This window comes from Trachemys scripta, chromosome 1, assembly GCF_013100865.1.
Source record: "Trachemys scripta elegans isolate TJP31775 chromosome 1, CAS_Tse_1.0, whole genome shotgun sequence".
Classification (NCBI taxonomy): Eukaryota; Metazoa; Chordata; order Testudines; family Emydidae; genus Trachemys; species Trachemys scripta.
Genome location: NC_048298.1, coordinates 157,018,888 through 157,040,617, shown reverse-complemented (window position 1 = coordinate 157,040,617; position 21,730 = coordinate 157,018,888). Strand labels below are relative to the sequence as shown.

At 42.2% G+C, this 21,730-nt stretch overlaps 1 protein-coding gene across 2 annotated transcripts in view; it reads left to right on the top strand.

The window, feature by feature from the left end:
- The first annotated feature begins 291 nt into the window (after positions 1 to 291).
- The window catches only part of MORC1 (MORC family CW-type zinc finger 1), a 106,002-nt gene continuing 84,563 nt past the window's right edge, over positions 292 to 21,730 (top strand). For both annotated transcript variants that reach the window (XM_034790803.1, XM_034790792.1), the window contains exons 1-6: positions 292 to 396; positions 3,901 to 3,954; positions 9,501 to 9,535; positions 14,122 to 14,190; positions 16,741 to 16,831; positions 17,904 to 18,012. In XM_034790803.1, the coding sequence (XP_034646694.1) occupies positions 326 to 396; positions 3,901 to 3,954; positions 9,501 to 9,535; positions 14,122 to 14,190; positions 16,741 to 16,831; positions 17,904 to 18,012 (429 nt within the window). In that variant the 5' untranslated portion in view covers positions 292 to 325. The remainder of the gene's footprint in view (positions 397 to 3,900; positions 3,955 to 9,500; positions 9,536 to 14,121; positions 14,191 to 16,740; positions 16,832 to 17,903; positions 18,013 to 21,730) is intronic.

Genomic DNA, 21,730 nt, shown 5'->3' with positions numbered 1-21,730 from the left:
GCCACTGTCCCTAAGCGTGTGAGTGGAGTTCAGCTCTGCTCTCTCTCTTTAGTAGGGGATTTCCCCTTTCCTGTTGCACTTGGCCAGGCTCTGGCTTGCAAAACGCGGCTCTGCCCGGGGTCCTGCCCCAGGGGAGCGGTCACTTGGAGCAGAACGTTCAGCTCCCTTCGCCCCCGCTCAGGCGCTGGGGTTGCGTTGCGCGCTGCCGCCGCCAGGGGCCGCCTCCCGCGCACCAGGGCCCCGCCCCAAGCGCCTGGTCGCAGTCCCGTGCGGCCACTAGGGGGCGCGGCTTCTCCCACCCGGGCTGGCTCAGGCGGCGGCGGCGATGGCCTCGGGCGAGCGCTACGGGGCTCTGCGCAGGGCGGAGCTGAGGCTGGACTATCTCCACGCCAACTCGTGAGTGGCTCTTCCAGGCGGGCGCGAAGAGTGTCCGGCTCCCGCTGTGCCTGGTGCACGCCGGGGCCCCCCGCTGGTCACAGCAGCATGGGGCACTGCGGGTGGGAAGACCGCGGCGCTGGTGTGTTGGGGGCAGCAGCAGTGGCAGAAGGCATGAGCACCTGGGTAGCGCGGCGGGTGCATGCCCTGTGCTTCCAGGCTCAGACAGCGGGAAAGGGCTGTACCATCTGGGTGTGTGCTTGGGCTGTTGAGTCATACACTCAGGTTTCCCCCAAATAAACGGCCTGTTCTCTTTAGAAGGATAATACTAAACCCTCCCCACTCCCCTCGCGCCCAAGCCCCTTACACTCTCCAGCTCGCTCTGCAAGGGAAGCTTTCCATCTGTTGTTGTTGTAAAAGCAATTCCTACCCAAGTGCTGGCAATTCCCTTTCAACAACATAGGTAATATCTTTTAAAATAAACCTCTTCTGTCTCCACTAAGTCTGTAACAACAACTGTTTCTAAAGCACTTGTATCTGTAGCTCTCATAGAGCTTTAAAAAGGTAGGTATGTCATTTCTCAGGTAGGGAAACCGAGGCACGGGACTTAAAGCGTATATTTTCAAAAACATTTGCTACTTCTAGGTACTTCATTTTCTGCCCCAGAGTGCGGCTTTGTACTTTTCCTGAAGCATTGAGCATCAGCAACTGAAGGCAAGGGGAATTGCCAGCATCTAAGCACCCCAAAATATCAAGCATTTAAGGTCATTTGGATTGAGTGACTTGTCCAAAGGACATACATCAATTTGATAGCTAAATTAGTAACAGATCTATACCCCTCTGACTCCCATATCTATGCTCAGTCCATTTGACTGTAGCTTCCTGAGTTCAATAAAAGTTGGTTGTGGGGAGGAAAAGTTAGCTGGTCTTTCTGCGCGAAAAGCTGAAGAAATCTGGAAAATGTTAAGAAGCCTCTGATGTGTTCCTATCTGAGGTGCTTTCTTTTCCTGTGTATTTTGTCTCCCACGCTTGCACCACCACTGCAGCTCTAGTGGCAGTAGCAGCCATCGCTGCTGCCTGCAGGAGACTGAATCAGCACAGGTCACGAACTAGTGTACACTGTAACTATTGTCTTCTAATCTTGTTAAGACATAGGCAACAGTTTTACACGCTGGCAGCTAGTCTATTCTAGTGCTCCTTTGAATGGGTTAGGTAACAGTGGCCTGTGGCAAAAAATGCTAAGGTTGTTGGAGACCCAGGCTGCATCTGCACTAGAAAATGCTACACACATTTTTCCCGCCTTTGTGCCAACAATGACGTAAGCACTGTTGTTGTACATAGTGCTTGGGTGGCTTAAAAAACTCTCTTTCAGAAAGGGCTTGGACTCTGCCTAGTCTAGCACTTATGTTACTGCTTGCACTGGTGTGGCTGCACAGTTGCTGGAACATGTGTGCAAAGTAAAAGTAGTTTAGTTAGGACAAGAAGTAATGATTTTTATTACCACTTAAATAACCTGTTGGGTGGGAATTGAAGGATATTGTTCCTTACATAAAAGAGCAGAGTGTAAACCCTTTCTCAAGAGTCTTGTGTAGCTGTCATGTTCCATTTTTGTAGCTCAAAAGTTTGAGATGTACAAATAAACAATACACCTCTACCCCGATATAACGCTGTCCTTGGGAGCCAAAAAATCTTACCGGGTTATAGGTGAAACTGCGTTATATCGAACTTGCTTTGATCCACTGGAGTGTGCACCCCCCCCCCCCGGAGCACTGCTTTACCGTGTTATATTAGAATTCGTGTTATATAGGGTCGCGTTATATCGGGGTAGAGGTGTACTTGAATTTCAGATGCTCTTTTAATGTTAGAATAATGCTCTGCCAAAAATTCTTCATTGAGAGAATAGGATTTTGAGGACAGGCTTTAGTCTATAATGTGTCTCTTTATATCTCCCTATAATAAAACTTGAAAATACAGTGTTAAAATTAAAAGTCTCACAAGTTCAGTAACTAGAGCACCATTAGTATTCTTGCAGGCAGCAGTGGGCATTATCAGCTGTTGGTGTGATTTTCAGCACAGTTGTATTTAACACAGTTGAGCTAAATCCCTAATTCTGTGGAGAATGCCACCTGCCTTTGAGTCAGTCTGTTAATCTGTCTCCCATCCTCCTGCTCCTGTACCTTAAATCACCTGCTGTTGCTGAATGCAGGATGAATTGATCCTTATGTGCAAGTTTTTATCCCCGGATGCACAATTGCCCAGATGCATTGTTGGGGCAGTAGGGGTGGCAGAAGCACCACAGATTGACCACAGCTGGAAGTAGGACCACGAATGGGTCTAGTGCTCCTGAGTTGGACAAGGAATCCTCTGAATTAGATGTCTGGCTGGTGGATCTTGATCACATGATCAGGGTCTGACTGATGGCTATATATGGGCTAAGGAAGGGATTTCTCCTGGGTTATATTGGTAAGGACCTTGGAGGACCTTCCTCTGCAGCAAGGGGAATAAATTGCTGTTGGGATCATCTAGACATAACTCACCTAATCAGTTCCTTGCTATTGCAGGGGTCTTTGGCATTGGTAGCACTTCAGTCTTTCTTGTTCTCTGCCAGTGGCACACAACAGTTTAGATGCCTGAGGACGAAAGTGCTTAGTTTAACTAAAGTTATTGGGCTCAGTGTGGGGTATCTGGTGTAATTTAATGGCCTGTGATATACAGGAAGTAAGCCTAGTTCAGTGTTTTCACCCTTTTTTCATTGGTGGGCCCCTAAAATTTTTTGAACGGCGGTGCGGACTCCTTTGGAAATCTCAGACATAGTCTGTGCCCCCAAGGGTCTGCAGACCACAGGTTGAAATTCACCGGTCTCAATGATCTAGTGATCTGTTCTGACCTTGAACTATCTGAAAATATGAAATTGAATCCTCAGTCCTTGGGGAGATACAGCCTGATTTTAAATCTCATCAGAATAGTAAATAGAGAGTAAACGCACTGGGAATGGAGTTACACTGTTGTGAGACCAGAACGAGGCTCAAGAAAATATTGATATCTATATAGTTCTTAATAGGTCATAGCATCACAGGGAGCTTGTGTTGCTACTTGCCAGTGCCACAAAATGAAATTAGCTTTTTCTACCAACTTAAAAAAGAAATCAATAGTGTACAATTTTTTTTTTTTTGGCTTATATCGTAACAGAAAACAAGCCCTTTTAACTGCTTCACCACTAGGGTAGTGAAAATGTTCTGATGTGTAACACGCATAATTAGAGAATGGAATATACATAACAGGTTAAAGTGCAGAGTGACCAGCATATTCTGCCTGCATATTCAGTTTTTAGAAATCTTTATCACTAACCTTCACAATAGTATGTGTGTATTTGAATCTTAAGTTAAAAGCTGCTTTCATAGAATTTCATGTGTTTCAGTGTCAGGAACTGAACGTATCACTTATGTAGATTCCATAATACACAGATGCTTGATTTGGTATTACCAATTGCTTGTAGGTTTTAACCAACTTTTACCTTTATTTTAGCACCACTCACGACTTTCTCTTTGGAGCGATTGCTGAACTGATTGACAACGCCCGGTAAATATTATACTTTGTAGGACCCAAGTTCTGTTATTTATGGGTTTAAATGTTTAGCAAGGCTGACTCTGCCAGGAGAGGTGGGGAAATGTTTCCACAAGTGGAAGTGATAAAGTAATTTTCAGGGTTGCTTGACACCTTGTCTACACTACAAATATTTTGCTAGTTTGTCTATCTCAGCATAGCCTCCTAGTGTCAATGCTGTAACATAGACATGGCCTAAATTACATACAAGTATACCATGGAACATGATCTCAGTGAAACCAGGGCCGACGCTTCCACTAGGTGACCCTAGGGTGGCAGGATTTGGGGGGCGGCATTTTGCTGTCCTTGGTGGAAATTTGGTGGTGGAGGGTCCTTCCGCTCCGGGTCTTTGGCGGAAATTTGGCGGCGGGTCCTTCACTCACTCCGGGACCTGCTGCCAAAGTGCCCCGAAGACGCGGAGCGGAAGGACCCCCGCTGCCGAATGCTCAGAGGAGGAGCGCTGCCGCCTAGGGCGCCAAAAACCCTGGCGCCGCTCCTGAGTGAAACAGTACTTGTTCTACTTCAGCTTTAATTGTTCTTCATTAATTGAAGTTGTGAAGCATTTTAAAGCACTGATTCTTAGAGGCCAGGTGCCCTCACTGGAATTTGAGGTCACTGAGCATTTCATAGGGCTGGTCCCTCAAATATTAGGCCTACAGTGTGTCTCACTAGCAAATCATGGTAACTTTAATGATTGAATGTAATCATAAAAGGTCCGATTCTGCAAACTAAGTGTATAATTACTATTCACAGTAGCCAATGCTATGCTCAGTGTTTGAAGGCTTGGGTGCAAAGACTGCATATAAGGTGACAAAAACAAGTAAGTTCAGACTTAGGTGTGTTAAGGAGGATTTGGCTGCAGGCCTGTTGTGTAGGCCACACTGCATACGTGTTCTCTCAAGTGGGTTAATGCTGGGGTGGTGTTACATATGCTGAGGCCAGGCCTTTACTCAAAAGTTAAATTGACAGCTGTACTGCTCAGGGGTGTGAAAAACCCACGCCCTGAGTGATGTAGTTAACCGGTTTAACCCCTAGTGTAGACTGTGCTAGGCTTGATGGAAGAATTCTCCTGTTGAACTAGCTACAACCCCTTGGGGAGGTGGATTAGGTAGACCGATGGGAAAACCCCTCCCATCACTGCAGTGAGTATCTACACTGAAGCGCGACAGCGGCACAGCTGCAGCATTTCAAGTGTAGACAAGCCCAGTGTGGTTAATAGTAAATTGACACATGAGGAGCCGCCTTTATTCTGTACCCATTCATCTGCTTTCTTTGTACCTCTTCCCCTTTTTCTTTACCCTTCTTTGTGCTCTCCCTTCCCATAATATAGAGAGTTTCCAATATGCCCTAGCCCCTAGGGCACATCTGCTAGTTAATGTTGACTGGACTCAGGTCTTGGCAATGGCTGTCCAACACACTCTGAGGAGATATTTGTGATTGGCTGTAGTTTTGCTAGCTGCAGGGACCCCAAAGTATCAACTGACTAAAACATTTTTATTGTGCACACATACAGCTTCATTTTAAGAGTTCAGTTGTTTTAAAAAGGTCTAATTCTTTCAAATATGCAAAATGATTAGTCACGCTGTGCGTGACTCACTAACTGGGAAAGTATTTCATAATGCAAAGCTGGTTTTTATAGTTTGTGCCAAAATGTTCAAACCTGGAGAAACTGAAATTTTAAACTTTCCTTTAACTTAGTAACTTTGATTGTAGCTAAAAATAAAATAGCTCCCAGGATAATGCTAGGTCTTCAGTGTGCTACCGGTTTAACTACTACCAGTTTTCAATGCACAGTTTTCGCATTACACTGCTCTACAGCCAAAATGCTTCTGAAATAAATCTAGTCAAACTTTACTAATTTTGGGTCACTGAGAACGAAAATGATGCTTAAATTGTTGATTGGCTCTAGTTTTCAAGATGTGCTATTGGGTCAGTATATACGACCCTTGACTTGGGAATGGCGGAGGATAAGTGAGTTATAAAGGGAAGGGATCTCAATTTAAACCAGAAATGACTAAAATACATCTTTGACTAGATCTATGAATAAATCTATGACTGGGTTTGGACAGTACTTGCTTTTTAGGCAAAACAATGAATAATGCAATCTGAAGCTGGTATTGCGTCATACATGATATGAATTGCATCATGTTATTCCTAGAAGTCATGGATGATGCAGTCATAACGAAGCTTACATCACTCTGCAGAACAAATTGCCCTATATCAGCTCTAGAAATCATACAGTGTCATGCTCTCTTATTTGTCAGTGTTTGATTTTGCAAAGGGACACATTTCTGTTTAGCCAAAGTGAGCAGAGATGCCTCGTACTTGTGTGAGCAGTGCAGATAACTTCTGCTATGTTTGTGGTGAAGTGACTTTTGCATCACAAAAGCGCAGTATAACCACTATGGTTAAGAAAGCCTATCACCTTTATTTTGGTGGCAAAATTGGAGATCAGGACAAGAGGTGGGCCCCACACATATGCTGCAACACTTGTGCAACAAATCTTCGCCAGTGGTTGAACAGGAAAAGGAAATCTATGCCTTTTGCAGTGCCAATGATTTGGAGAGAGCCAACAGATCATACCAGCAATTGTTACTTCTGCATGGTGCCTCCAGTTGGGAAAGGTGTGTCAAAGAAGAAAAAGTGGACTGTGCATTATCCAAACATTCCATCAGCTATACGCCCAGTACCCCACGGAGAAGGACTGCCGGTTCCTGATGCACCAGAATCATTCTCACTTGAGTCAGACGAGGAAGAGGATGAAACTTCTGGTCCTGAACCATCAATGTCACAGGACCCACATTTTCTCCCATCCTCCTCCTCTGAACCACACCTCATAACACAAGGTGAACTGAATGACCTTGTCAGGGATTTGAAACTACCCAAGAGTAAGGCAGAGCTGTTGGGCTCCAGACTACAGCAGTGGAATCTCCTGGCAGGTGATGTTAGGGTTTCATGTTCCATGACCGTCAAAATATCTTAGAAACAGTAGCCAATCAGTTGTTTTAATTGTCATATTTGAATTCAGGACATCAAAATACATAATAAATAGCACATTTTATTTCTGAAGCAGACGACTTCTCAAAAATTGTAGACCAGTGTTATCTTCAAGTTGGAAAATAGCGGTTGTATGGGAAGGGTCATTTCAACCCTTTAAATTATTCCCCATTGTTCAAGTGGCAAGAACTAGAATGTCAGACCCTGTTTCTGTTATGAAGCATTTTTAAAATAGAAAAGATAACTGCTTGGTTAGACTCATTAAGCTAAATCCAGTAAGAATAACTCTTCAAGTATCAAGAAAAATCTTGGCTGGCAGAAAAATCTTGACATGTCCTTTCAACCAGTGCAATAGAATTTTGCTAGTTAAAATGAAAGTTTGGGAGATATATTTCTGATTAATGAATTTTGCCAGCTAGTCATTAGGTAAAGGTACATGACGAGCAAGGAATGACTCATCACAAAATGTGCTTCGTTGATTGACATGACTAGTGTAGGTAAGTTTTAGTTCTTTATGATTCTCCATAGCATTTTAATAAATGTTTCTAGAATTTTTAGTAATATGAAGCCTTAGGAACTCTCTATTAAATACTTTCTAGTAAATAGAGAGAGGTGACCATTTTATTTTGCATGTGAGTTAAAGGATTAACCAAGTTCTCCTGTACTTGTGGAAAAACTAATTTTCCATGGATATTTTGCATTGCATCTAGTCTCTTGAAGATTCTATGTGGGACAATTGCTAAGAATAGTGAAGCAATTAAAGAGGGATTGCACCTGGATATTGGGAAGAATACAGAAAAGTTATTGGGCCAATATTTGTCTCTTCCCTTTGCTACTGCAGACTTCTGATCCCTGTAAAATTACTGGCATAATTCTCCTACATGACGCAGTAGTGAAATCTGAATCTTATCTCTGTCATCAGTGAGATACTGTGGAAAGATTTGTGACAGATTCAGCTATATCACTTCATTAAAGGATCAGATAAGAGGAGGTAACTTTGACAGGAAATGGGCGTTTGATGCCAAACTAACTCTCTCTAAAATCCATTATTAACCATTTTGGTCTGAAACGTGGAATTTCTTCCAGATTAGTAGCTCTGAGGTGTTAATAGAAATAGGTGAGTAACTGACAAACTATCAACATTTTAGGCACTCGATGATCTTCAAATCATGCCTTCTTTTCTGTGCTAGACCTTATGTCACCAAGATTCCCATTAGCTGGTGCTCTGAGTCTCTGACCTACCTTAATTGGAGTATTTGGGTTTGAAACAAATCACAGATAGTAATATGAGAATCATGATTGTTGCATATAAGCATCAGGAACATTTAATTGCTTTTTTCTTCACTGTCCCTGACTTGTTTAAGCTTCCTGACCTTCCCCATGCCTCACTAGCACTCTTGGCTTCATTTCTTCGGAAAGAGCTTCCATTCTAAAACTTGCTAGCTGCTGATATGACAGCTTTCTCCAATATGTATGTGAACTAAATGGCTTGGATAAAGGCCAAGGAACATGGTGTCTCATGGAGGGTTGTAGTAAACAAATATTGCATTAAGGCCTTGCTTTAGGCATTTTTACTTTGAAAGACAGCTGAATTCTATAAAGCTTGAGAAGGACACGTGAGAATCGTTGCTCTGGGCCATTTTCATCTGCTGTGGGCCCTCCAGCATCCCTGTAGCTTGTTACAAATGGATACAAATGGCTTTGAAGTTAAAATTACATCTCTTTGTGGAATGATTCTGTCCCAGTCCTGTTGATGACTTATTAAAGGTGAAATCCAAAACTTTTTGCTAAGGCTCGAGTTTGGGGATCTTGGTTTGCTTTGGAACAGTCAGTAGCATTGCAGTTTCACGTGGTAACCTAGGGGGAACACAGCTATCTCCTCTGCTTTAGGTGTTAGTGGTGCCATCCACTGTTATAGGTGAAATCCAACAACCTGCTCCTGGAACTTTTCAGGCAAGTAAGGGCATAATTCTGGATTCCTTATATTACTTCAGCTCTCATTGGAGGCAAAAGATTTGGGTAGGCAAAAAATGCAGGATTGGGCTCTAAAGCAGCAAGTGACTTTTCTCCCCTTTGAATCTAACTTTTATTTACAGTTTCAAATGGATATAATTTTCTTGACTGCAAATTAATAATTTTAAGTCTACACACACTGAGTGCCAGTAACATGATCTCCTCTACTAAGTTACCACACTGTAGTATGAGATAAATATTTCTTTAAGTGTAATGGATTACTGTAATGTCTCAGATACTTCAGCAGCAACTGTTAGTAGAGGGCTTGTTATTGTTGTCCAAATGACTCATTGTGTGGTGTTGGTATATCCAAAGGGTGCTATGCACATATAGAAAAGAGACCATCTTTCATGTAAGGGCTTACAATCTAAAGACAATCTAAAGATGAGGAAAGATACAAGCATAAGAGCCAGGTGAAGAATTTGGTACAGCTTTGTTAGTCACATGTATTCTCTCTTCCCCCCCCCCCCCTCTGTGGGCAGAGGAAGGTAATTTTGTACTTTTGTTTTCAGAGATGCAGGAGCCACCAGACTTGACATATTTACTGGTAAGTGCCATAAAAAATAGTTAAAGGGGGTGATGCCCGTTGTCAGCAAGAAGCATATCAAGAGGGCATTGGTCTGCATCTGATTCCTCAGTTGCAGGTGTCTGCCTGCACGCTATCATGGTAGTTGAAAATTTGGCTTTGGAAATATCAGGCAATGGGGTTTCCATTTCCCTTGGGAAATCATCCCACAAATAAATGGATGTTGCCTTTCAGGAGACTTGTTTAACTGTCTTTACCTATTTCTTTCAATGGCTGGGGTACAGAATGTATAATGCTTCTGCATGCTTAAGAGTATTATTGGCAGCATCAATGAACAAAGGAATGCAGAAGTATTTCAGCTTTCTTGTAAAATCAGGTTTTAGTATTTTCAGCAGGGCTGTTCAGTGGAGATATATAAGTAGCTAAAAAAAATTCACTGTTTCGCCTCTCTTTTTTTCTCATTTTATTCTGGTGAAACATCTATTTTGCAAAGCTAAGCTCTCACTGACATTTGTATTGTTTGGCCAGCTAATCCTACTGAAAGCTGGAGTAGAGCTGGCCTAATCCCTTTGCCCCACTGAGCTTCAGACTAGCCAGATTCCCACCATAAAGCTTCCCTTATGGGATGCTAAGATGTCTCATGCTGGTTTCTACCCCTTGTTTCTACCTGTTTTTCAAGTTGCATCTTTCACTTTGCATGCCTCTGAGACCTCCAGCTGAGATATTGAACAGACATCAAGACTTGCACAGCTCTCTTTCTTTAGCTAAGTCAGGTTGGAAAGTGATGTCCTGACAAGTTGCTTTTTTGCACAACTTAGAACACAAAAAATAAAATATATTAATACTTACAAACCACTGGGTTTAGATTACAGAAAATTAGAAGTATAGTAAAACAGCAGTTTGTCGTTTTATTGTTTCTCTTCTTTGCTGAAAAATGACTTGTGTGAGCTTTTGGTATCAGTTACTGGGATCAACTGGCAATCCTGACCAGTGAGGGGTTGTGTCACCACTTGTCCTGCAGCCCTGTGCCTTACAATGCTTTGCTACTATAGCTCCTAGCTGAGATGCTCACAACCAGCCTACAAGTGTGCAGGTCACACCCTGAGTGTCCGTGTGGTAGACAGCCCTGATTCAGCAGCTTTGACCTCAGCAGTACCTCATTCTGGCTTCCACCAGTCTTGGTCACAGCCAGCAAGGTGACCCCAGCATACTCCCAGTCCTGAGTTTTCCTGAAACCATGTACTCTATAATGTCCAGACCTTTTCTGGATAGTTCAGAGAAATAAGGTTTGTTTGTTCCTCTAAAGAGACACAAGCACGTCACAAAAAGAACAGGAGTACTTGTGGCACCTTAGAAACTAACAAATTTATTAGAGCATAAGCTTTCGTGGGCTACAACCCACTTCTTCGGATGCATATAGAGTGAAACATATATTGAGGAGATATATATACATACATACAGAGAGCATGAACAGGTGGGAGTTGTCAACTCTGAGAGGCCAATTAAATAAGAGAAAAAAAACTTTTGAAGTGATAATCAAGATAGCTCAGTACAGACAGTTTGATAAGAAGCAAGTGTGAGAATACTTACAAGGGGAGATAGATTCAATGTTTGTAATGGCTCAGCCATTCCCAGTCCTTATTTAATCCTGAGTTGATTGTGTCTAGTTTGCATATCAATTCCAGCTCAGCAATCTCTCGTTGGAGTCTGTTTTTGAAGTTTTTCTGTTTTAAGATAGCCACCCGCAGGTGTGTCATAGAATGACCGGACAGGTTAAAGTGTTCTCCCACTGCTTTTTGAGTATTATGATTCCTGATGTCAGATTTGTGTCCATTAATTCTTTTGCGTAGAGACTGTCCGGTTTGGCCAATGTACATGGCAGAGGGGCATTGCTGGCACATGATGGCATATATCACATTGGTAGGTGGGCAGGCGAACGAGCCCCTGATGGTATGGCTGATGTGATTAGGTTCTATGATGATGTCACTTGAATAGATATGTGGACAGAGTTGGCATCGGGCTTTGTTACAAGGATAGGTTCCTGGGTCAGTGTTTTTGTTCAGTGATGTGTGGTTGCTGGTGAGTATTTGCTTTAGGTTGGGGGGTTGTCTGTAAGCGAGGACAGGTGTGTCTCCCAAGATCTGTGAGAGTAAAGGATCATCTCTCAGGATAGGTTGTAGATCTCTGATGATGCGCTGGAGAGGTTTTAGTTGGGGGCTGAAGGTGACAGCTAGTGGTGTTCTGTTATTTTCTTTGTTGGGCCTGTCTTGAAGGAGGTGACTTCTAGGTACTCGTCTGGCTCTGTCAATCTGTTTTTTCACTTCGGCAGGTGGGTATTGTAGTTTTAAGAATGCTTGATAGAGATCTTGTAGGTGCTTGTCTCTATCTGAAGGATTAGAGCAAATGTGGTTATATCTTAGAGCTTGGCTGTAGACAATGGACCGTGTGGTGTGTCCTGGATGGAAGCTGGAGGCATGTAGGTAAGTGTAGCGGTCAGTAGGTTTCCGGTATAGGGTGGTATTTATGTGACCATCGCTTATTAGCACAGTAGTGTCCAGGAAATGGACCGCTTGTGTGGATTGATCTAGGCTGAGGTTGATGGTGGGATGGAAATTATTGAAATCATGGTGGAATTCCTCAAGGGCTTCTTTTCCATGGGTCCAGATGATGAAGATGTCATCAATGTAGCGCAAGTAGAGTAGGGGCGTTAGGGGATGAGAGCTAAGGAAGCGTTGTTCTAAGTCAGCCATAAAAATGTTGGCATACTGTGGGGCCATGCGGGTACCCATAGCAGTGCCGCTGACTTGAAGGTATATATTGTCCCCAAATGTGAAATAGTTGTGGGTGAGGACAAAGTCACAGAGTTCAGCCACCAGGTTAGCTGTGACATTATTGGGGATACTGTTCCTGATGGCTTGTAGACCATCTTTGTGTGGAATATTGGTGTAGAGGGCTTCTACGTCCATAGTGGCCAGGATGGTGTTTTCTGGAAGATCACCGATGGATTGTAGTTTCCTCAGGAAGTCAGTGGTGTCTCGAAGATAGCTAGGAGAGCTGGTAGCGTAGGGTCTGATGTTAGGGTGCCAATGCCTGAGATGATGGGGCGTCCAGGATTTCCAGGTTTATGGATCTTGGGTAGCAAATATAATGTCCCTGGTCGGGGTTCTAGGCATGTGTCTGTACAGATTTGTTCCTGTGCTTTGTCAGGGAGTTTTTTTAGCAGATGGTGTAGTTTCTTTAGGACACAAATCTGACATCAGGAATCATAATATTTAAAAACCAGTGGGAGAACACTTTAACCTGTCTGGTCATTCTATGACAGACCTGCGGGTGGCTATCTTAAAACAGAAAAACTTCAAAAACAGACTCCAACGAGAGACTGCTGAGCTGGAATTGAGATGGGGTAAATACACCCTTCCCTTTAAACACAGCACTGAGTTAGTTTATAGTAAAAAATAAAACAAATTTCTTAACAGTAGGGCATGGGTTAAGTGATGCCAAGTAAAAGGAATAAAGTTAGAGGGTTAAGAGCAAATAAAAGTGAAAACATGCATCTAAACATAAATCTTAATCTAGCAAGGTACAACCTTTGTTCAAGATGGAGTCTCACCTATATTTAGTTTCCAGAGATGACTTCTCGCCCCCGCCTACCCCCCCCCCCCCTGGAAGGACCCATCTTTCTCAGCTTGTAAGCACCCTGTTCCCTTCTCTGTGTAGTGATGGATGCCAAAGATGGCTTCTGTCCTTGCTTAAGTTGAGTTATTGTTTCAAGAGGCAGGAGGACCTCACACTGTTTTTTCCTTCCTGTGACCTTCATTTCCTGTATGGAAGTGGGGCATCCATTAGTTTGATCCCACCATACTTAATTTACATAGGATACAGGTAATAGCTGCCTTCTTTCCTGTTTGGCCACAGACTTTAAAGCATAATTTTATGAAGTATCCATATTTTCCTATATAATGTTAATACATTTCACCATGATAATACTCACTAGTGTGTCATTAGCTTTCAGAAAAGACCTCACTCTATACATTTTTATAATACAGTAATATATACAGTTAGTTGATTCAATCACTTACCACTTGAGATTCAGACACCTATGGCTTTATATACCAGTAAACATTTGAAATGATTTCTTCTGAGGGTTACCTCAATGTAAAGTTTATTCAAGTTGTGAGGAAGGCAACATGGAGTCTGGTGGCGAAGGAAGTGCCATGCTTTTTCTTCCCTCACTTGTTATCTTAATAAATTTGTCTACCTAAAACATAAAAATGGACCTTCATCGTCTTTGCGTGACAATCAGGCTAATCAGAGAAGCATATATATATTCCTTTGTCTGGGGCACACCTGTTTACCAATGCCCCCCGACATGCCATAATTCCAGCATACATCCATAACTCTTAATACACACCGCGTACATACAGCACACAAGAATATTAATGATCAGTCAGTTATTAGTTTTCATATGATACTTCACAAGATATATTTTGTACAAAGATTATTACAATTGTGTGTAGGATGTGATAGAGGGATTGTTGCATCACAATCTCCCTAACCGGCAAATTAGGTTCTACATTTATTACAAATAGGTTTTTCTCTTTTTTCAGTGGATAATGACAAACTGCAAGGGGGATTTACGTTGTGCTTTTTGGATGATGGATGTGGCATGACTCCTAGTAAGTTAATTATAAAGATGCTTAACTGGTTGTTCAAGGGAATAAAATACCAAGTATATAGAGACATTATTTAAAATGATATACACCTCTACTCCGATATAATGCGACCTGATATAATACGAATTCGGATATAACACTGTAAAGCAGTGCTCCGGGGGGGGGGCGGGGGATCAAAGCAAGTTCGATATAACGCGGTTTCACCTATAACACGGTAAGATTTTTTGGCTCCCGAGGACAGCGTTATATCGAGGTAGAGGTGTATATACTTAATTTACAATTTTACTTACTGTTTTTAGTATTTTTGCTAGCAGAGTAAATTAGTCCTGAAGTTTTTTTAAGCTGTGCATAAAGTGACTGTAAATTTTCTTGGAGAAATTAAATGTAAAATATATGGATTATTACAGAAATATAATTTCCCTGCTTTTAAAGCATAGCACCAACCACATATCAGAAAATGGTCAGAGTTCCAGGCACAGTATTACCAGTTAATTCACTGATTTCAAACAAACAACCAAACCGTGAAACATTCATTTGTTTTTAGGATCTCTCCCATAAAGGAATGGAGTTTAACATTGATGTCCTAGACAAATTTAAAACCCTGCTATAATTACTTTTTGCTTCCCTGAACTTTCTCTCCAGCTTGCATTGGATGTGGTATTTTTCCCACTGTGCCTAAACTGTTAAGTGTTGCTATGTTTTGTCAAACTGCTGTATTTCAGAGTTCGATGATGCATTCCTTGCTTATTACAGGGGTTCCTACACTGTTTTTTATATGTAAAAAAAAAAAAAAACCCTCTGGGATTGTTCAGAATAAATGGTACAGTGAAAATGTAACATCAGTATCATTTCCACATATCACCATATTTCCAGCCAATAAATAGTGTACTTTCCTGTTCTCTAGGATGGTCACTTAATGAAGCCAGTTTCAGGGGGTCTGCGAGCCCCGGCCCGGTTCCTCCTCCACTCTGGCTGGGCCGAAGCCCAGAGCACAGCCTGGCTGGTCCTTGGAGTTTTTATAGCATGTTGGTCTCAGAAAGGAAAAGGTTGAGAACCCCTAACTTAAGGCACACTTCAGTGTACATCATAGGCAGCAATCAAAATAAAAATAGTACTTGTTGCTCTGAATTTGTACATGACGTTGTTCCCTTGGTGCAATCAGTTGTCATGTGTAAGTATCACAGTTGGAGGAACAGAAATGATACAGGAAGCACCAGAGATGAATGTGTACTTGATTTATTTTACCTAATTATAAGTCTTTATCTGAGTGGTGCCATTTTGCTTTTAAGAAGAGGATCAGTAGATGTTCACTTCCGTATACAATGGATTTTTTGTGTGTGGTTCCAAATAGACAATTTCCCTAAAACTCTAACAAAGGATCTTTATGATGGGACTTACATTAGCTTAAGGAGTGCTGGGTGTAATTCTGTATATTTTGCTGTCATATTTTTGCAAAAGTCATGGGGGTATTGTAATGCTATAGTACTAGGCAACGTTGTGCTACTAGCAGCTCAAGACTTTTCAGATAAAATAACATTGTACCAGTTTGCCATCTAGTGTGTTGCTCCTGCTTCTTTTTTAAGAGTGAATTTATTTTCCTTTAAGTATCCAAACAGCCTTCTATTGACCAAGCAATTTTAGTTCATTGATATTATGGCGGTTTCATGCTGCTCCCAAGTAGATAATGGAGAGTCTTGATCTTCAGGTTAGGTTGATACATGCTGTAAATAAACTGTTCCCAGAATGACTATGTCAGATGCTCTTGGGAGTCATCCTTGCTAGTTAATTCTTTGAATGGCATTTGGCATGCCAACTTTCACTGCAAATGGAGAGAGGTACTCAGTACCTACTGCAGCTATCAACTGGTGGATTTCCTTCTTATGTGGGGAAAAAAAAACCTATGCAGAAAGCATCTGCAAAGGGGGAGGTACTATTTTTTGTCACAGGAATGTGGATCACAACCTAGCTTCTATTTCAAACTTGGCCAGAGATCTTGTATCATTTTGGGCAAGGCACGTAACTTCTGGTGCTTCAGTTTCCTTATTAAAACGAGCACAGTGCTTATGTCATGTGCTGAGGATCAACTCATTCTTGGTTTTTAAAATGCTTAGTTCTTCCAATGAAACGAGCTATAAATACAAAATAATATCTAAAATTTGTTATGATTTAATTGTGGCGTGTACAATTCCAAGACCTACTGTCATTCCTGAGTTAAGAAGGGAAGGAGTATTAAGATTTGCTATATTTGATCAGACCATTGGTCCATTGAATCTGGTATCCTACTTTTGTCAGCAGTGGTATCCAATTACAGCATTTGTTTGGCTACCTCTATACTGAGTCAGACAAGCATGGAAACAACTTATGTCTGATTTATATCGTGCTCCACGGCTAATAACACACATCATAAGATCTCAACAAATCCTGTGCTGTAGCACAAACCAAGTGAATGCTCATTTTAAAATCTATGCAGGTTTTTAAAGTTTTCAAGTCCTGTGTTTTCTAATGAGTGTACTATTTGCATGTTTTAATAATAACAATAAAATTCTATTGCAGAGGAAGCTACTGATCTGATTTATTTTGGAAGGTCTTCTAAGCGGACATCTCTCTCAAGAATGATTGGACACTATGGCAATGGACTTAAATCGTAAGGGTGTTTTCTAAATCCTAGTGTCTTGATTGTCTCTGCCTCAGTTTTTTTTGTAAGTATGATCCTTAACTCAAAAACTAAATGGAATAATGGAATATAATCCTAGAAAAATCAATGCTCTATTTGGTCATCTAACAGTCTTAATATTTAACTCAGTATTGTTCCTAATAGTGCATACTGAAGCTCCTGATGGTTCTAGTTGTCCAGTTATTTCTAATGTATATTTCAAAAGTGAATATATTCACCATATTTCCTTCTGCTTTCTCTTTTTCTGTAAAAGGAGGGAGAGTTTTGGGAGGGAATTCCAGCCATTTTTAGGCCAGATTCTTGCTAGTGCAAGGAGGCAAAAATGGTACTTCCTGGTGCTAGCCTGGCCCTGTGTGTCCTAAGGAAGAGTCAGTCTCCTGACAGAGGACAGATGATAGACTGCCACTTCTTAGTGGTTCCACTGGGCAAAGGCAGTGGTATTTGCTGCTGAAGGATCCCCACCGAAAGAAATTACTTGGGGGATATTCTGGATAAGCACTTCCACCTGCCACTCTGGCATTGAAGCTGGCTGACAGAAAGACCTTAGCAGAGAGCAGCTGGTGGAGACCTGCCACCACATCTAGAATTGCTTAAACTTTGGTATGTATTTATTTCTCTGTTCAGCTGCTTTGATGCAACATTAAGCAGCGCTGTGCATCCTTTAAAATATGTTGATCACTGATCCATGGCTCTTAGTAGTTGTGTGACTCTATGTATGTGTTTTGCAACCAGTAGCCTAAAACCACAACTTTCTGTTAGTTTTGTGCACTCTGTCAACATGATGTGTGGTTACCTCATTTTGGCTGAGGATGGTTAGATGAGGAAAGGAGTCCCTTAAGGTTTAGGTGCTCCCTCTTCCCAAGAGCTGCTTTTTCCTTGTTCCAAACACCCATTGCCAGGAGTAGAAATTTAATTTGAACATGCTAGAACAGGGCCATCAAGCCAATTAATGGTATGTTCTGTCTGTATTACTTAAAGTAAATTAACATCCTGACAACAAGCTATCTGAGAGTAATTGACATCTTCTGTATCTTTACTATAGTGGATCTATGCGAATAGGGAAAGACTTCATATTATTCACAAAGAAAGAAGATACAATGACATGTGTTCTCTTCTCTCAAACATTCTGTGAGACAGAAGGCCTTAATGAGGTATCTTTTTTTTTTTTTTGCATTGATTGTAAATAGTTTCAAATAGACCCTAGGCAAGACTTTGAAGTGCTTAGGTCTCATTGAAATTCAATGGAATTTAGCCTCCTAAAGTGGGCGGTACTTTCTAAAGCATCTTCTGCAATTGCTGTGCATGTTATATATTGTGCTGTAAAGCATTGCTTATTAAAAATAAATGAAACTTCTCATTTTTCATTAGAAATATTGTTTATGAAATACAGAGATGACTGTTAATGTAGGGAAAAAGTTGTCCAAGTCTGCTTTGTTTTGGGTTTTTGTTTGTTCTTTTTATAGAAAAGGTGAAGCAGAGCTTTATCACGCAGTATGCTCTGCTGACATCTGAAGGATAAGCATAGATCAAAACTGGTACTGTACTTCAATCTGTGGGCTTCACCTTAATTACAGTCAACAAACTATATTCTTTAGACCCTTCCTGTGAGATCTTATGTCAGATGGTCACCTGGTAGGGCCTAGGAGAATCTGTCTCTCAAAATGGACTAGATGGGATTTAGAAGGAGCCATGTGTAGCCTTCCTTCCTGGAGCTTTGATTGACCGACTGCTTGTACAGCAAAGCGACTTTAAAGGAAAAACTACTAATGAGGGTGACTGAGAAAGAGGTTTGATATTACAGCCCAAAGGTTCAGTCTTAGTTGGTTGGTTCGTGGGGCAAGGAACAAGGTGAAGCTCAGGAACATGAAGAGCAAGGGATAGGACTGAAAATGAAAATAAGAAAAAGGAGGGCTCAGTTAAAGAAAGGAACGAGAAATGGAAAATGCAGGAAGAACTATCTACGTATTATCAGAATAGGATATCTACTTGTAAAACAGCACCTGGAGACCATAAAGGCTACAGCTACACTACAAGCTATGGGTGTGATTCCCCTGTTCGCTTACACGTCTGTATGCTAGCTTCACGAGTATAAATGGCAGTGTAGCCACAATAGCATGGGTAGCGGCAGCAGAGGCATGGCTGAGTCTTGCTGAGTACAAACCTGCCCGAATGGATGAGTATGCACTCATCACAACTATAAAATAACAGAAAGCAGCAGGAGCAGCAGGAAGAGAGAGAAGGAGGAGCCTCTTATGTACCTCTCTAGTACCCCCAGCCTGGACTGATTAACACCAGCTTCTCAGGGGACTTCCTGTTTCCTGCTGCTTCCCTGAACCCACTTGAGAACAGGGAGGCAACTGAAGTAGTAGGAGCAAGTTAGATTCATAGATTCATAGATTATAGGACTGGAAGGGACCTCGAGAGGTCATCGAGTCCAGTCCCCTGCCCGCATGGCAGGACCAAATACTGCCTAGACCATCCCTAATAGACATTTATCTAACCTACTCTTAAATATCTCCAGAGACGGAGATTCCACAACCTCCCTAGGCAATTTGTTCCAGTGTTTAACCACCCTGACAGTTAGGAACTTTTTCCTAATGTCCAACCTAGACCTCCCTTGCTGCAGTTTAAACCCATTGTTTCTGGTTCTATCCTTAGAGGCTAAGGTGAACAAGTTCTCTCCCTCCTCCTTATGACACCCTTTTAGATACCTGAAAACTGCTATCATGTCCCCTCTCAGTCTTCTCTTTTCCAAACTAAACAAACCCAGTTCTTTCAGCCTTCCTTCATAGGTCATGTTCTCAAGACCTTTAATCATTCTTGTTGCTCTTCTCTGGACCCTTTCCAATTTCTCCACATCTTTTTTAAAATGCGGTGCCCAGAACTGGACACAATACTCCAGCTGAGGCCTAACCAGAGCAGAGTAGAGCGGAAGAATGACTTCTCGTGTCTTGCTCACAACACACCTGTTAATGCATCCCAGAATCATGTTTGCTTTTTTTGCAACAGCATCACACTGTTGACTCATATTTAGCTTGTGGTCCACTATAACCCCTAGATCCCTTTCTGCCGTACTCCTTCCTAGACAGTCTTTTCCCATTCTGTATGTGTGAAATTGATTTTTCCTTCCTAAGTGGAGCACTTTGCATTTGTCTTTGTTAAACTTCATCCTGTTTAACTCAGACCATTTCTCCAATTTGTCCAGATCATTTTGAATTATGACCCTGTCCACCAAAGTAGTTGCAATCCCTCCCAGTTAGGCCCTTAAGACGCTGATATCTTCCCTTACTCAGGCCCTGCTACCAGCCTGCTTATTTGTCCCCTTCAATTGAGTGTTGAGAGCCACTATAGCTGGCACAGAACAGCAGTCTTGAGTGAAAGAAGAAAACGCCCCTCTGGGGCAGCATTCAGAAAAAGAAAGAAAGCAAAGGAAGCTTTTCTATCTAAGCAGGAAGGAGCTCTCCTGAGATATATAGACACAAATGTTCACGGTGAGCCTTCCGGCCCCAGTGAGGATGTGAGTGGTGAGGAGATGCCTGATCTTCCAGTTAGTTAGAGTGCAGGTGACCTGGCAGCTACTGCAGCATCCATATCTCCATCTCAAATGGATGTAACCATGCACGTTCCTGAAGAAAAGTGTAGATCAGAGAAGAGTGTGGTGGAGGCGCAAGAAACAGCTGCTGCTGAGTTTAGTTCCTTAAGTTTAGATGATCCAGGACTGTGGACCCACTTGAGCAGTAGCCTGAGGGGCTTCCTTGTACTGCATGGGCCACAGCAAGTGAAAAACTTCATGTTCCCCAAAGACAATGAAAATAGAAGTTTCCATCCAACACATTACTGGTGTGAAATCTCCAATGGTGACAAAGTGGAAAGGCCATGGCTTATGTACTCAGAAACCCAGAATGCTGCATACTGTTTTTGTTGCAAACTCTTACAGTCTAATGTTCCAGCCACATTGGGTTCTACAGGAACAAAGGACTGGAAAAATCCCGACTCACCGGTAGCTGTCTGGCGTTGCAAGCTTCCACAGGGCTTCCAAAGCACCGGGGCCTGCAGTTTGAGAGAATTCTGTGTCCGTGTCCATGTCCACATCACTCTTGTTGCTGCGCTGCCGTCGCCACCTCCTCCTCGCCTCGTTTTTCTGGTCCTGGTTCAGCATAAACTGCACGAGAATGCGCAAGGTGTTTACAATGTTCATGACTGCTGCCTTGAGCTGAGTGGGCTCCATGCTTGCCGTGGTATGGCGTCTGCAGTGTTCACCCAGGAAAAAAAGCGCGAACCGGTTGTCTGACGTTGCTTTCATGGAGGGAGGGGTGAGGCTGTACTCAGAACCACCTGCGACTATGTTTTTTGCCCCATCAGGCACTAGGATCTCAACCCAGAATTCCAATGGGTGGGAGAGACTGCGGGAACTATGGGATAGCTATGGGATAACTACCCACAGTGCAACGCTCCAGAAATCGACGCTAGTCCCGGTACATGGATGCACACCGCCAAATTAATGTGCTTAGTGTGGCTGCATACATTTGACTTTATACAATCTGTGTCCAAAATTTGAATTCTGTAAATTCAGATTAATCCCGTAGTGTAGACATACCCTGAGTATTTTGGCATGACATACTGAAGTAAATGTTGTAAGCAAGAGACTCCCAGGTGTTGACCTTGATATATCTGGAGCAATGGAACAACTGGACTAAGTAAAGTCATACCTACAGTCTTACTGGTCAGATGAGGGATTTCAAAACATTCTGAAGAGTGCACAGAAGTTGGAAGAAGAACTTCACACTGAAGCTATTTTCCCACCCATTCAAGAATATAAGAGTCACCGAAGAACACTCCTGTGGACAAAGCTCTGTTTTCTACCAGTAC